The sequence below is a fragment of the Ahaetulla prasina genome, chromosome 8, assembly GCF_028640845.1.
Source record: "Ahaetulla prasina isolate Xishuangbanna chromosome 8, ASM2864084v1, whole genome shotgun sequence".
NCBI classification, from domain to species: domain Eukaryota; kingdom Metazoa; phylum Chordata; class Lepidosauria; order Squamata; family Colubridae; genus Ahaetulla; species Ahaetulla prasina.
The window spans coordinates 16,062,034-16,078,859 of record NC_080546.1 but is presented as its reverse complement, the minus strand read 5'-3'; the positions used below and the strand labels follow the sequence as shown (position 1 = coordinate 16,078,859).

General features: G+C 38.5%; 1 protein-coding gene across 4 annotated transcripts in view; it reads left to right on the top strand.

Annotated features, from left to right (window-relative positions):
* Positions 1 to 16,826, top strand: part of MAPK10 (mitogen-activated protein kinase 10) — a 145,943-nt gene that overhangs the window by 79,169 nt on the left and 49,948 nt on the right. For 2 of the 4 annotated variants that reach the window (XM_058192087.1, XM_058192088.1), the window contains 2 exons: positions 1,247 to 1,412; positions 16,620 to 16,691. In XM_058192087.1, coding sequence (XP_058048070.1) covers positions 1,247 to 1,412; positions 16,620 to 16,691 — 238 coding nt within the window. Of the gene's footprint in view, positions 1 to 1,246; positions 1,413 to 8,588; positions 8,661 to 16,619; positions 16,692 to 16,826 lie in introns of all 4 variants that reach the window. The other 2 variants (XM_058192086.1, XM_058192089.1) reach the window with 2 other exon arrangements.

Here is a 16,826-nt window from a genome sequence, read left to right as displayed (position 1 = left end):
CCTAGTGCCGCATAACGGGGTGAGCTCCTTAAATCCTCTATTATCAGAAAAATGCGGCATTGACTTTCAATGAATCCGTTTTGATGCTAACATATTAAAAAAAATGAAATAATGAATGTAGTCCTTATATTTAGGTCCTTAGGTGAGTGGAAAAGATAGTGATGTGAAAATTGTGCCCTACTATACCATTATTCCGGGACGCAGTGGCTCAGTGGCTAAGACGTTGAACTTGTCAATCAGAAAGGTCGGCAATTCAGCAGTTCGAATGCCTAGCGCCGCATAATGGAGTGAGCTCCTGTTACTTGTCCCAGCTTCTGCCAACCTAGCAGTTCGAAAGCCTGTAAAAAATGCAAGTAGAAAAATAGGGACCACCTTTGGTGGGAAGGTAACAGTGTTCTATGCACCTTTGGCATTTAATTATGCCAGCTACATGACCACCGAGATGTCTTTGGACAGTGCTGGCTCTTCAGCTTTGAAACGGAGATGAGCACTGCCTTCTAGAGTCGAGAATGACTAGTACATATGTGGTAGGGGAACTTTTACCTTTTCTATAACAAAATTTTGCAAGTCTCATTGTGGCTATACCTTCACCCCTTCACTCCAATGAGTCTGGAAGGCCTCTACCTGATTCACTTGCAACCATTGTCTCATTTCTCCGATCTTAATAAGTGTTGCAGCCCCTTTTGCCTAAATAATGGATCTTGCATATTTCCATCAATGTCATCTTCCTTATTGTCTACCTAGTTCCACTTAGGAGTTATGACACTGTCAAAGGCCAGGGAAATCAGGCAGTTCAAATGAGTTTGCAAGCTTAAGCTCTCTATAAACATCTGAGCTACTAACGGTCAAGGGAAATAATGGGAATAAAAGGCATTCAAGGTGGGCTTAGGTCTCTTGCGGGCGTGTAGATACACATGATTTGCGATGCATTTGGCCTTACCCTTGGGCTCAGTCTGGTCATCTACAGACACAAACACAACCACTTTGTTGCATCACTGGCCCATTATTGATCCTCTCAGTTGTCCCCAAAAATGTTAAATGAGGTCCTTGTGTGGTTATCAAACTTTTGGCGATTGCTGAAATACTGATTACTTTTCTTGCCTAACCAATGAATAATCTTCAGCCAGCTGTAAGCCCTCTGGGGTCTTTCATTTCACACTCTTCTCCCTCAATAGACAAAAACCAATGATATTGTGGGTGTGAGGCTAATGCCTATCCCTTTCTCTCTCTCTTGCATCTCTTTCAGGATTTAAAACCAAGTAATATTGTGGTAAAATCAGACTGTACGTTGAAGATCCTGGATTTTGGACTGGCCAGGACTGCAGGCACTAGCTTCATGATGACACCCTATGTGGTCACACGCTATTACAGAGCACCAGAAGTCATCCTGGGAATGGGCTACAAGGAGAATGGTAGGACATATAAATATGGAGAAAATTGGGACAGAGAAAAGTAAGGATTGTCAGTTGTCTGGGGAGGGAAGGGAGATGCAAAACCAGATCTGGACAGGATCTGACTTTGCAAGTGTCATTTGATGAAGCCAACATGAAAACAAAAAACTTTACTATCTACACAAGTAAAGGATTGCAATACCATCAATTCCAAATTCAACAGACTGTAGGGGAGAATTTGCAAGTCCTAGGTCTAATATTAAAAGCCATAACCACTGGTCATCTTATTTGTCATTTTGAGAGTAGAAATAACATGTCTATTTAATTCACTGCTAAATTACTACAAGAAGAGTTACTAACCATAAGAGTATGGTGCAATTAAGAAATAACATTGGATGCCATCCAAAACAATGTTATAATGCTATACAATATACCTTTCAACCTGAGATATAAAGAGCTAATTTAGATAAATATACGCTCTTCTATGTACGAGGACTGCTCCAATCTAAGGTTAGTGTTGTGTCCAAATGTGCCTATAATGCTGTCAATCCCTAAGGGATCTTCAGCAGCTGAGATGGTTAACTTCTCCAGTTAGCTGCTGAGCCTGAAGATACTTTTTAGCAGTTTTACAGCATTTATTCCTGGCATGCTACTGATGGCAGGAACTCCTGCTTTTAGGTTTTCATTTTTTCCTCTAGCAAGTAATACCACAGCATCTTGATATAATATTCTTCTCATTAAAAAAAAAACACAACACCAAGCTTTGTTTCACTATCCACAAAGCCATTTTTCAGTGCTGCAGAAGGAAATGAAGAAAGAATAAGGATGGGTACGAGGGGGAATTAAGCTGTAATCACCACCTTCTTGACTTCAGGGAACAGCGGCTGCAGCAAGGTCACAGATGTGAGGGCATAAAATTTCTGTAGAGAATAAGAGGGAAAGCCGGAAGGTGATATAAAAATGACCTCCTGTTAAGAGCAAAAGAGCAGCCTTTGTCTCCGCCACATTTCCAGCCTTCTAATCTTTACTGGATTCAAAGCATGTCCTTATTAATCCTTCCCTTCTCTAAATTGGCCCTCATCAACTACTTTTTCCAAACTCGGCAGAGGTATGGAGGTTTCAGGCCTAACCACAATGCAGTTACTTGGATTTAGTGTAAAAAAAAAAAAGTGATGGCATGACTTATATCACACAGTTGATTGATTCACACAATGCACTAACTCCAAAGCAAGCAAAGGACATGATGGGTTTGCTGATTTGGCTTTAAAAAAAATAAATTAAAAAAAATATGTGACTCCTTTCCTCCCCATTCCTTTCTGGTAGAAAGTTTAATCTAGAACAGAGGTGGGGAACGATGGTCACTTTATGACTTGTGGGCTTCGACTCCAGAATTCCTGAGCCTGTATGACCGGCTCAAGAATTCTGGGAGTTGAACTCCACAAGTCATAAAAGGGCCATTGTTCCCCATCCCAATCTAGAAAGAGGGGAGGTCTATTAAGGTCAGAGCAACAAAAACGCCATTTTGGCAACACTTCTTCTGGAGCAATATTTGAACTTTTAAGTTTCTCAGCTCAGCTGTAGAAAACCTAAAATCCTCTATTATCATAAAAATGCAGCATTGACTTTCGATGAGTCCGTTTTGAAGCTACCATATTTAAAAAAAATGAAGTAATGAATGTAGTCCTTATATTTAGGTCCCTAGGTGAGTGGAGAAGATAGTGATGTGAAAATTGTGCCCTACTATACCATAATTCCGGGACACGGTGGCTCGGTGGCTAAGACGCTGAACTTGTCAATCGGCAGTTCGGCGGTTCGAATCCCTAGCGCCGCATAACGGAGTGAGCTCCCGTTACTTGTCCCAGCTTCTGCCAACCTAGCAGTTCGAAAGCACGTAAAAAATGCAAGTAGAAAAATAGGGACCTTCTTTGGTGGGAGGGTAACAATGTTCTATGTGCCTTCGGCGTTTAGTCATGCCGGCCACATGACCACGGAATTGTCATCAGACAGCGCTGACTCTTTGGCTTAGAAACGGAGATGAGCACCGCCCCCTAGAGTTGGGAACGACTAGCACGTATGTGCGAGGGGAACCTTTACCTTGTACCATAATGGTGCAATTTTCTAAAAAAAATGAGGTGGATAGAGTTGGGGAGGAAACTCTTCTAGCCCAAATGACCTGCTAACAAGAGAAGGTGATTATTTTGTTGTGCTGAATTCTTTTTATCCTACCAAGCATTTGTGTGCTTAAAAAGAGTCCCTGCTAATAGTACATTATTATTTCAAACTGTCAGTTGTCCTAAAAGTAATTCTAGTTGTAGTTAGTTATCAATAGTACTCACTTAGATTTTTTTAAAAAATGATAATAAAGGGTGAGATGCTTTGGGAATCTTCTTATTCAGAAGTTTTGTAATAGCCAACTGGGAAAAAAGGTGAGTTCAAGTGTTGGTTCCGATTTAGAATGTAAGCTCTAATGAAGTACAGGACTTATTAAGGACTCATTAAATGTCTGTGGATAGGGTACATAAGAACATAATATAGGAAACTGGATCAGACAAAAAAGGCCAAATAATCATTGGCAATTATAAAAAACTACAAAAACACATGAGTATGATGTCATTTTCCATTCAGGTTGCCAATGTGGTCTTCCTTTTCTATTGAACAGAATTCAGACATCCCTCTGAACTGAAACATATACTTGAACTTCCTCAAGAAATCCATGATCAGGCTCTTTATGTCATTCCTGTGATAGTTAAAATGAATTGATATATTTCACATAGGCAAAACTAGACTAGGATATTGTACAATAAATAAATAATCCAGTAATTTTGCTGCTTGGTGAAAGTCAAATGAGAAAGGAATACATCTATAAATGGGGCTACAGACTACTGTCATGCGAGAAATTAATTTCAGGTTTTGGATTCCCAGAACATTGTCGATATAATAGAAACACTGTAAGAAAGAAGAGACACAGATTCTATTTTTAATTTTCCTTCTGAATTTAAAATATCAGGAAATCATCTTAAATTTTGGGAAGGAAAGTCATTTATTTTAAATTAATGTCCATCCATTGTGCTATCTGCCTTTTAAGGCCACTCCATGCTTTCATTTTTCTCCCAATCCAAGTTTATGGATGATATATTTTACCCTTGTTTGCTAACCTCCTGTTGCCAAGATTGCTAAATTATTGTTCCCTTTAAAATACTGGTCCAATATATTCGACTTGCTTTTTCAGACATCTTGTCCTCTAAATGAAACATTTTATACAGTATTTGTTTTGGTTAATAAAAAGAATAGCTTGGGTCCCACAACAATTTGTTGCTTTGTCACGGATACGAAAAAGAGAAGCAGAAAGGAAAAGAAAATAGATTCGAAGAGAATTAGAAAATTATTACTAGGCATGCCATGGGTGATACTGGATAGAATAAGTTAGGCCTTTTTCATGGTGGGTTCATATTGCTAAAATGATTGGATTTAAGCCTGAATATTATGTTGTGTGTGCGACTGTAATAAACAACAGCAACACACACAATATTACTTATAGCTGGGAAAGTGTGACATCTGCAAGTTGACAGGACTCTCCAAGTCTTGACATTTGGATTCTGCCAGTACCCAGCAGTCATTTGCAATTCCCTTCCCATTACAGAGAAAAGTAGCTAACAGGATAGGATAAAGTTAATAGGCCAAGGAATCTATGACACAGGTATTAAGCTCGCTGCGTCATGTTGTGTCATGTGACGTTTTGCGACATTTTCCCCATTCACGGAGCTGGGGTGGGTGTGGCCTGTGCATGATGCACCAGTTCGACACCCCTGATCTATGACTATTATATCTCCAGAGGTATTTGCATAATGACCCTCTATAACAGGGAACTCCGAACTTGGCAACTTTAAGACTTGTGGACTTTAACTCCCAGAATTCCCCAGCCATTATGGCTGAATGAGGAATTCTAGGAGCTGAACGTCCATAAATCTTAAAGCTGCCAAGTTGGAAACCCCTGCCCTATAAAATCATCATCATCTATACTATAAAAATAATGTTCCAAACTGGCAATGCCTTTAACTAGGTTTAATTTTCCACGGTAAGCCATGTTAAGATAAAAATGATAAGGAGGCTTGATAGTGATAGGAAATCCTAGTTTCATTTGGAACCAAAGCTACTGGCATCAGTTTGGGATATCTAAAACTGACTCAAAATGGAAGCCATGTCTTTCTCGAGGAATGCGGTATGTACCATATATCAGACACTTCCCCTATGTAGTCCTATCATTGCTAAATATACTGATGTAGAGAGGTTTTTTTGGCTTTATATCTAACAGAGATAGATGAATAATTACTGCATCATATTTCACATGTCCCTTAAATTTCTTTAAATTGGTTCATGGGCAATTCTTGTTTGTGAAGTCTTGTCTAACTGCCTGGCCCCTCTATTTTTCTTTTATGATTATGGACTAGGAGCATAATTGGAGCAGCTATTAATGAAAAATTACTTGGGAGAAAAAATAGAAAGAAATATTAGAAATAATACCAGGCTCTTAATTAAACTCTGCTTCTCATGATAACTTTACGTTAAAAAAAAGTATCCATAGCAAAAGTTGCTCCTGTATTTGTCTTATAGCTAGTCATTTCAGCTTAAAACAATGACCTACTATGGAATATCTCTTGATTTTAGTCTTCAGCTGAGGAGTTACAGTTTTCTTACTGATTAAAAGTATCACTGATTATGGGTGTGACTGGCCGACAGGGGGAAGATTTAGTGATCAAGGACCACTTGATCAAGGACCATTTGATAATTAGTTACCACTCATACAATGAACCTGAAAAGCAGATCTAAAGTATTATATTTTCTAGAAATCTCTCTCTGTCCATTCATGATCTACTTTGTGGGTCCTTTTAGGTTTCTCTGTTGTGATCAAAAAACCGCCGCAAACGTTTTTAAAGCAATCCATCTGTTAAAATACAAAGCAACCCACCCACCCCTCAACATTTATAAAATCTCTCGGAATGTCTAATAGGATGACCTTACCAGATTAGCTGAGCCCTTTAAAACACTGAATCTCATCAGCTGCACGCTCATTTGTTCTTTTGTGGACATGTAAACTGAAAGGCCCCCATAATGTGACTTATTCCTGTACAATCATCATTCTGAGAGTAAGACAATAAAAAAGGGATGAGAAGGAACAAGGTGATTATAACGTTGGCTATATACAGTAGTGGCCAAAATTGTGGAAACTTTTTGGGAAAAGTGTATTTTTGAGGTTTGATGGCTAATAACACCATTTTTTGGGGGGAGTTTCAAGATAATCCTATTCCACTGCTGGAATGGCCTGGGAATAGCTCAGACCTTAACCCAATTGAAAATCTATGGAGCCAACTAAAGAAACTTTCTAATCAGAAGTGACCCAGCAATAAAACCCAGTTAATAGAAGCAATCATTCAATCCTAGTTTCACATTATAATAGCTGCAGAACTAAAAGACTTGGTTCACTCCATGGGAAGACGTTGTAAGGCCATAATTCATGCTAAAGGTTACCCAACTAAGTATTAACTGACATGGTGATAATTTTTGTATATCTCATTTTTTCTATGGTGATAATTTTGGTATATCTTGTTTTTTCTATGTGTTTCTACTTTTCTTCTTTATACTGTAACTGCTATTCTAATAGCAAATCCTTCATACAAGTTACTGCATTACATTCTTGATTAAATTATCTTTCCACTGATATATAATTTTATGGTACTACTCCCCTCCAAAAGTGGTGTTATTAGCCAGTTTTAGAAAATACACTTTTCCCAAAAGGTTTCCACAATTTTGGCCACTGCTGTACTTTATAGGCATTCTTAGCAAGTGGCAATATGCTAAAAGAAGAGTCTTTGAATAGCCTTGAAAAAAGGACTTAGGACATCATCCCTGTATCGCTTATCCAGATATATAAAACAGTCTGACTTAGAGATTGTAGTAGCGGGAAACGTATAAATGTGGCTTGGAAATGGGACTCCACGTAAAGGCTATTAGGAAACCTAGCAGGAATCAAAAGCTCATAAAAGATACCTTTTTTTTACTACATTTCACCACATGGCAACCATTGACCCAGTTTTTATTTAATCCTCCCAAATGCTATTAAGTAGCCCTTTTGGAATGATTAGCTTTTCTCATCTCCACGTCCCAAATCCATTTACTTTGCAATTTCCTTGTGCAGGGGGATAAACAAGAACATGTAATGGGAATACCTCAACTTCTCTGGTACTGTTTAAAATGGAGTGACCTTGGTGAAATAGATTACTAGGTTTAATTCTCCTTGCATAGGGGTCAGTTAGAAAGGATTGGAGCGACATGCCATGCTGTCCACATTCAGAATAAGTCCTGGTGAAGTTAGAAGGCTTTATTCCCAGAAAAAGGGGGAATATAAGATTTCATCTCTGAATAAATAAGGTCTTTATCTGTGGCTCATGTTATAAGAAAGTGGAACATTAATATCAAGTGCCAATGCTTTTGAAATTAAATTTGCCATTCTTTCAATCAAAGGGGAACAGAAGTTTGATGAAGTTGGTATTTTCTGGTTTGGTGGACCTCTGAGCTGATTCTTTTTATGAAATATAGGTAGTCCTCAACTTACGGCCATCATTGAGCCCAATGTTGCTAAGCCGCACAGTTATTAAGGGAGTTTTGCTCCATTTTACGATCTTCCTTGACACATTTGTTAAGTGCAGTGGTTCAGGTACTAACATGGTTGTTAAGTGAATCTGGCTTCCCCATTGCTGATCAGAAGGTCTCAAAGGGGGGGAATCAAAATGACCCCAGGACACTGCAACCGTCATAAATATGAGTCAGTTGTTGCCAAGCATCCGAATTTGGCCGATGTGACCACGGGAATGCTGCAATGGTCATAAGCATGAAAAACAGGGTTCCCCTTTTTCAGTGCCGTTGTAACTTTGAACGGTCACTAAATGAACTGTTATAAGTCGAGGACTACCTGTAATTGTGCATGAGGTTGGGTATTTTGTTTGTCTCTGTGTGTATGTGTACGTGTGTATCTGTATTTTTTTTTTTAAAAAAAAAATGTTTGGTGGAAGGTACATAAAATTGTGCTTTCTCTGATCAACCTCCTCTTCCCCCCTCCTATAGGATCCGAAGTATTTTAGTTAACTTTTCCTGTTGCTTCCCCTTTTCTCTCTCTTCATTTCCCTGTCTCTGCCGTTCTAGTGGATATATGGTCAGTAGGATGCATTATGGGAGAAATGGTGCGCCATAAAATCCTCTTTCCAGGAAGGGACTGTATCCTTACGCCATTTGCAATTTTCATTGAATTATTTATTTCCATCCCATCAAATACAGAATATACAAGAGGAACACAAAGCTAGAAGCAAAACAAAAACAAAAAAACCCCGAATTGTATAGATGTGTGGAATTATTATTGGAGTCATCTGAGATCCAGAGATGATTAAAAAAAAGAAAGAAAGAAAAAGCAAATATATGGCAAATATTGCCACGTCCAATTTTACTACTCTACCTTTATATGTGTTAACGCTGTTAAGAAAATGGCTGGTGTGTTTCTTTAAGCTTTTTTTTAACTCCCTTTTTGGCTTGATGTTTTCAACATTGTACTCACTTTGACCTTTGTGGTGGCATCATAATCTTTTGCTTGCTAATGCATCATTGGTTTGGGTCCACCTTCGCGTTGTATGGATTCAGAGATGGGTCAATACAACATTTACGCTGAATGTTTTGATTTATTCCTCTGTTGCCTAGAAATGTTCTTCAGTCCTTTCTGATGTAGTTACTCTGATTTTCAGAATGAGCTTTCTTTAGTGTGGCTATTAATATTGCTATTATTATGCATGCGGTTCTGTATTATGAACAAGACTTCGGCTTCTTAGCCCTACAGCCTATTTTCTTTTGTCCATTTGAGCTTTGGTGATATTCTTTTGATCATCTTTCAAGATGGTGAAAATAATATTGGAAAACGAAAAGAATTAAAAGGGAAAAAAAAGTTTTATCTTAGCTGTGGGAGGATAGAATAAGAAATTCTAACAATAAGAGGGGAAAAGTTGCATGTTTATTTCAACATTCTTTGTCTTAAGAGGAAAACAAACATCTCATTGATAAATTGGTATTGAATCTTCTGACAGCTGGTATGATGGCTGGATAGGCATGAGTGTTCAACAGTTCTGGGTCATAAAAATATGGTGATTTGTCCAATATATTGAGGCAAATTCTCCAGTCTTTCATGTAGGGGAAGTAGGCTCTTATTGAATAATAGGAAGACTGTATGATCTACATACACCAGCTTGCATTGAAAATCAGATGTAAAGATTAACAGATGAATTGTCAGATAACCACACATCTGTAGAGATTTCCATTTTGCTTGAAAAAGCAATCTGGAGTGTTATCAGCAACGCAACAGAAACACCCCTAAATAAACCTTCTACTCATCACAATTGTAATCTATCTCAATTGGCCCACAAGTTGTGATTTAAGCCCACCTGGATTTACACATATTTCTGATATCTGCAAGATTTTCAGTGACACGGGGAATTTTGTCCTGTGTGAACCAAGAGAGAGAAACATTACCTACCCTAGAATACTCTAGAGTGCGTCCTGAAACATATAAAACTTTTGTTCAGCTCTTAAGTTTCTTTCTTTCTTTCTTTTTTGCTATTTTGGCATGCTGGTTTTTTTTTTTTTTGGTTTTTTTTTGCCAAGGGACATTGAAATATGCTTTTGGGAAGTTGGCTACCCTGTCATACTTCTCAATAAATATAAATCCAACATCACTCCCAAATCATATAATGTGTTTTATTTATTCACACAAGCAAATACAAACATGAATCGTTGCTTGATCTTTTTTTCATTTGCTAAATGTAAAACGAATTGCTTCAAACATTTCCCATATCATAGATTCAAAATTAAAAGATATTGTCCTGCACCTCACCCTATGAAAGAGGGAGATAACTAATTTTATCTATAATATAGAGACTTTCACTCTGGATTGCTGCTACTACAGTTCGGATGCAGGGAAATATGTGTTAACCTTGAATACTCAATGGGATTTAGATTATACTTTCCATGGATTGTTTTACTTTGCCCAAAAAATGATTCATCCAAACAGTGGGTTACTTAAAGGCAATATAAGTGGCAGTTTAGTGGGATTTTAATCAAGAACATAGGAAAAGAGCAAAGAGTTAGATTTTGCCTTTCTTGTTGATTAAAGTCTTGCTCTTTATGTAAGAGAATCCCTTCTCTTACATAAAAAGAAAATATAGCTGTTGATTGGCCCATCTTTTAAAGTAATGTGTCATTGACGTGCATTGGATTAAAATGTTCCTTTAGCTGTATTTGTCAGCACAATTGTATATAGGTACATGATATGAATTCACTTTTCATATATTTTGAAGATTTTTTTGGGGGCAGTACATTTATTTGCAGATGTATGTCCCACTCTATTATAGTGACATTCAAATAGCAAAGAAATATATCTTCCAGACCTTTCCCTGCATATAATTCTTTACCATTTATGTTGTTTAAATGGCTAAAGAGGATTCAGTAGCAAAATAACTGAATTACCAAATAATGAAAAAGTATGTTCTCACACTTAGCGGTACAGATTTCCGCTAACCATGTGGCCTGTACTTTAAGCTGTTTGCCCATCTGGTGGGTTAAAGAAATAATGTCAGATTTTACTTTTATAGGAACTAAATACTATTTTACCCATAGATCAAGGTTTTACTTTAGCCCTATCACAGCGTAAGACCCAGTATAGAAAAAAGTGTATTTTTCTCTCTCTCGTTTTCTGTTAAGAAAGGAACAGAGCTTTGTTGTCTTGGAATAAAATAAAGAGAGAAATGTACTCATAAACTGGAAAAAAAAGGCATTTAGAAACTTTGAAGATTTGTAGATAGGGTCAACAATAGGAAATGGAAAATATTTACAAACCGAAGGGGGAAAATCTTGATGTGTTTTTTTAATTAGTTTTAAAGAATAAAAACCGTTTGTAAAGGCTCACATATCACAAAAAAGTGTCTGGTACTATTACAGTATGTCACTTCATAAAGTCCATAATGTTGCAATCATCTCATAAGATGTATGTGAAAGCTACTATGTTCCATTTTAGAACTGATTTTAAAGTTCCTCCAGAACTAAATTTAACAAGTCAAATATCTATATGAAGTTCTTCATATAGAACAGGGGTGAGGATCCATGGCCCTTTTATGACTTGTGGACTTCAACTCACTTGCTGGCTCAGGAATTCTGGGAGTTGAAGTCCACAAGTCATAAAAGGGCCGTGGTTCCCCACCCTGATATAGAACAATTATGAACAAAATGAACTAAACTAGGAAGGAAAGTACAGGCAATTACGTATTTATTGAAATTAACGCCCCACTAAAAAAAATATATACTCATTTTACTCATCAGCACAAATGTTGGTAGGAGCAAAAGCTTGCATAAAACAAAAGGAGATTCTTCCTACATAACTGCAAATTTCTAAGGAGAAATTTCCTGACAGAACAATTAATCAGTGGAACAACTTGCCTCCAGAAGTTGTGAATGCTCCAACACTGGACGTTTTTAAGAAGAGATTGGATAACCATTTGTCTGAAGTGGTGTAGGGTTTTTCTGCCTAAGCAGGGAGGAGAATTAGAAGACCTCCAAGGTCCCTTCCAACTCTGTTATTCTATTTTATTTTAACAGGCCCAGTAAGCAATGTCTTTTGACTTATGGAGATGTAAAGTGATGGTCATAGCTTCTGAATAGCCTGTGAACTTAACACCTCTTCCCTCTCAACTTTACAGAGATAGTGATGATCACAAGCCAGAGTGATTTCACACTGTTGCTAAAAATAAAATAAATGAAATTCCACATACAGGCAAATTTAGATGTGAATGAACTCAAAATAATTATGGTGACTACCTTACACCCTCTTTCTTCTTACATCCTAGCTTTATCTGTGGATTGGAATATAGATACTCTACATTGTTAAATGTCCTGCTTATGACTGTTCAAACTTACAATTATCCCATAATTGCTGTTTGTGAGCTTTGCAGCCAGTGTCTGACAAGCAAAGTTGATGGAGAAGCTGGCAGTAAGTCACAAATGGTGGTATGTGATGTTGGCAATCTTAGAAACTGTAGGCAGTTCACTTAATGACTGTAGAGACACTGATGGCCTTATAAGACATTTATAAGTCTTACAGTCCAGTCATGTGATGCTTTGTTTAATAACCACTTCATCACTTAGTGATATAATTTCAGGCCCCGATTGTGGTTGTTAAGTGAGGACTACCACTATGACCAAACTTCGAAAAAGGAAGAGTATCAGAACATCATAGAGTCATAGACTGGAAGAACAGCTGATTTCCTACAATAAATCCAAACAAGACCAGCCAATAACTGATCCTTATAAATACTGGATTTATTTTATTTTTTTAAAAAAATTAAATATTTTTCATGGCTAAGATCCAAACATGATATTCCAAGGCAGGGGAGAACCAAGATATACTGATGTCTTCAAAGGCAGCATTTCCCAGCATAGAATTTTCTGGATGAGTTAGGCTGTGGATTATGGGAGTTTCTGTCCCACAGTCCTACATAATAAGGAAGACTGTTTTAAGGCGTGCTTTATGGTATCTTCTTGCAATTGGATTAATTTTTAAAAAAAACCATTCCTAATCAGAGATACAGATATTTTGACAAATGATTTGAGTTGATATGAATTGGGGAGGTTTTCCTTCTCTTTCATTCTATCCATGCTCTGAAATCTTGGAGATATCTCTGAAAACTTGCTAATCAATTAATTGCAAGGTAGTCGCTGAGGTATTTGTAATTCTGCATGCGAACGGCAGTGACATCCAGATGGAGCTGAGCTGAATGATGCCTCTGAACTTTTGAAACTGTTTAATCAGAAGTGCCATCATCAAATCTAGTAGCAGTGAATTTCAGAGGATAATTGCAGCTAATGGCAGATTTTTTGGGGGGCTTGTCCCAATTGAGTGCTAATTTCACCCATTCATTCTGAGTTGTAGCAGATAAGAAATACGCTACCACCATCTGCTATCTTCCTATTACTGTAGATATTTCACACTTCTGTCTTTCTCCCCTTAAATTATTATTTCTTTGTAAAATATCAACCCCCCCCACACATAATTTAATATTTGACATACTGCCTATGAATACGGGTAATCCTCAATTTACAACCACAATTGAGCCCAATATTTCTGTTTCTAAGTGGGACAGTTGTTAAGTGAGTTTTGTCCTATTTTACGACCTTTCTTGCTACAATTATTAAGTGAATCACGGCAGTTGTTAAGTTAGTAACACAGCTGTTAAGCGAATCTTGGCTTCCCCGTTGATTTTGCTTTTTCGCAAAAGAGAATTGCAGGACCCTGGGACACTGCAACCGTCATAAATATTAACTAGTTGCCACGTGTCCGAATTTTGATCACGCGAGCATGTGGATGTTGTAATGGTCGTAAGTGTGAAAAATGGTCATAGCTTATTTTTTTCAGCGCCTTGTAACTTCGGTTACTAAACAATCTGTTGTAAGTCGAGGACTACCTGTAACTGTAACTTTGGCTGCCTTGTTTTCTAATTGCTAATTGCATTTTTTAAAAATGGGCACCCTACCCACATTTGTGGCTACCTAGTCTTCTGCCACTTTGATAGGAATTATGAGATCTGGAATCCAACATTTTTAGCAGGGGAGTCGGGAAGGGTACTTTATAACAGGGGTCTCCAACCTTGGTCACTTTAAGACTTGTGGACTTCAATTCCCAGAGTTCCTCAGCCAGCAAAGCTGGCTGAGGAATTCTAGGAGTTGAAGTCCACAGGTCTTAAAGTGGCCAAGGTTGGAGACCCCTGCTTTAATAGATGGAAACCTAACAGTATGCGCAGATCAGGTGCTACCATACCATGTATTCAAATGAAGACAATACAATTTACTCAAATTTTGGTGTTTTCACCCCAGAACACTGATGCATTTTTGTGTTATTTTTATAGTGCTTTCCCTTCCCAAAGGAGCCTGGAGCAATGTACAAAAACAACAATAAAACAAATTAAAACACCCGTGGGAATAACCACATTCCCCTTGGGTGAATTGCTAATTAGGCAACTAAAAATCCTCTAGTCTTCTGGTCTATAATACTATTTATTTATTTATTTATTTATTTAAATTTTTATACCGCCCTTCTCCCGAATACTACACTATGAACCAGACCAGAGGTGGGTTTCAGCAGGTTCTGACCAGTTCTGGAGAACCGGTAGCGGACATTTTGACTAGTTTGGAGAAGCGGTAGTAAAAATTCTGACTGGCCCCGCCCCCATCTAGTCTCTGCCTCCGGAGTCCTAGCTGATCGAGAGGAAATGGGGATTTTGCAGTAACCTTCCCCTGGATTGGGGAGGGAATGGAGATTTTACAGTATCCTTCCCCTGCCACGCCCACCAAGCCACACCCACAGAACCGGTAGTAAAAACAAATTGAAACCCACGCCTGAACCAGACCCTCTGATAGAATCATAATCAGGGTTTTCCCACTGGCTTTTTGCATGGATAGGCTGGTATACTGGGAAGTCACCTCTTGTTCTGAGCTGGCCTTCAGCCAGTGGATTCACGGCTCTTATCAGTCCTGGCAGAGAAATCACAGCTGCCTGCCAAAATTCAAACAAATGACTCACGGAGTAAGACTTTCAGCTCTCTTTGAAACAGTTCAGCTAATTTTTGTTTCACGTGGAATGAGAGCAATCCCAAAGCTCCTTATATATCCTGTGGGGTGGGGCTCCTGCCCCACCCTTCCCTTTGATGACGCCACCTCTCTAATCTTCTGGAGCGTGAGTCGATCCAAGTTTGATTATTATTATCAGCTGGGTCTGAAGGCGTAGCCTGGGGAAGGGAGGAATCAGGGGATGACGGCCTCATTACGTCCTCCAACTGGTCTGATTCTGGCTCCTGGAGCTGGGCCAAAGGAATCGGTGCTCCCGAGGTAAGCCTTACCGGCCCTTCCCCCTCACTCTCGGAGTCACTTTCAGGCATGGGGCCAGGTTCGGATGAATTTAGATAGTTCACTCCAAACCCACCCTAAACTCCTTAAAATTTACTGAGGGTTTCCACAGAAGCCCCTACAATCTCTCAGATGCCTCTGCCTTACTGATCTTATTCATCTAGGAAACCTACAGATGGTGATGGCATTAAGCCAAGCTCAGGGACTTGGGCTGTAGATAATCCTAAAGCTACATTTTAAATCTGCTGCGGGCAGGATTCGGCCTAGAGAGGGGACAGGAACAATATTAGTTACCCTGCTGAATGACCTTAAGAAGAGCAACTGACTAGCTTTACATTTTCTTTGGTTCCTTTCTATTTCTTTCCATAATGCTCACATGCATGCAAGCAAACCTAGACATATTTAGCAATAAAACAACCCATTCTATCCCATAGTTGCAAACTCCTTTTCTCTTTTCCCACCATCCTTTCACCCAGGTGGTAAACCTCAACAAACATTTTCTTTGGTACCCCCCACCCCCCAAAAAGTATTCCCTAGTTTTAGAACGGGAATACTTTTAACATGGAGAAGGATTTTATTTGGAGAATGAAATATTGCTATTTTTCTTTTCCAGCTCAGTTAACTGATGTAAGTCAAGGGGTTAGTTAAGATAGGGGGTAGTAGGAGAAAGGAGGGAGAATTCAATCAACAAATGCCTTGAATTCACAGGATCAATTACCCATTTAATGGGGAATCTGTTCATACATACATTGCAGATTGCAGCAAAATACTAAGCCTGCTTTATGCAGAAATGTGAAAAATAAAATGTGGACTGGGAAAAAGAGCAGATTTTCAATCCGAAGCCAGCGTGCCAAAAATAGAGATCCGTTGCACCTTCATTAGTGCAGTTCCCTTTGGTTTTGTTTTTAAACCTTCTGTCTGGCTGCTGCCTCTAGCAACCACTTCTGTTGCTAAATCACTGAGAACATGATAGAAGGGCCTGATAGGAAAGACAAGCAGAAGAAGCAGATGGATGCAACAGAGAATGGTTGCCATGGAATTCTGATTCTACTTCTAATTAGAATATCTGATTCGGGATTAAAACAACAACAACAACAACAACAACAGCAACACTCCCAAGAATCCCACATCCTAGTAGGCAAGGAACCGTGCCTGTTCTTTTGATCCAACCAGATAAGTCTTCTCATTTGTTTGTTGTTCTGTTGCTGTGTTCTTGTTTACCTTCATTTCATTTTTTGTTTTCAGTTGACATGTGGTCAGTAGGGTGCATCATGGGAGAAATGATTAAAGGTGCTGTGTTGTTTCCTGGCACTGACCGTATCCTTCCTAGGCTGTGGGCTTCTCTAGATAACATTGTTGTTCTAATTGAAACTTCTAATTTGGAGCTTAATACTTACAGACTCTTATGAACTGCAATAAACATTTTACGTAACGATGTCTTTCCATCATTGC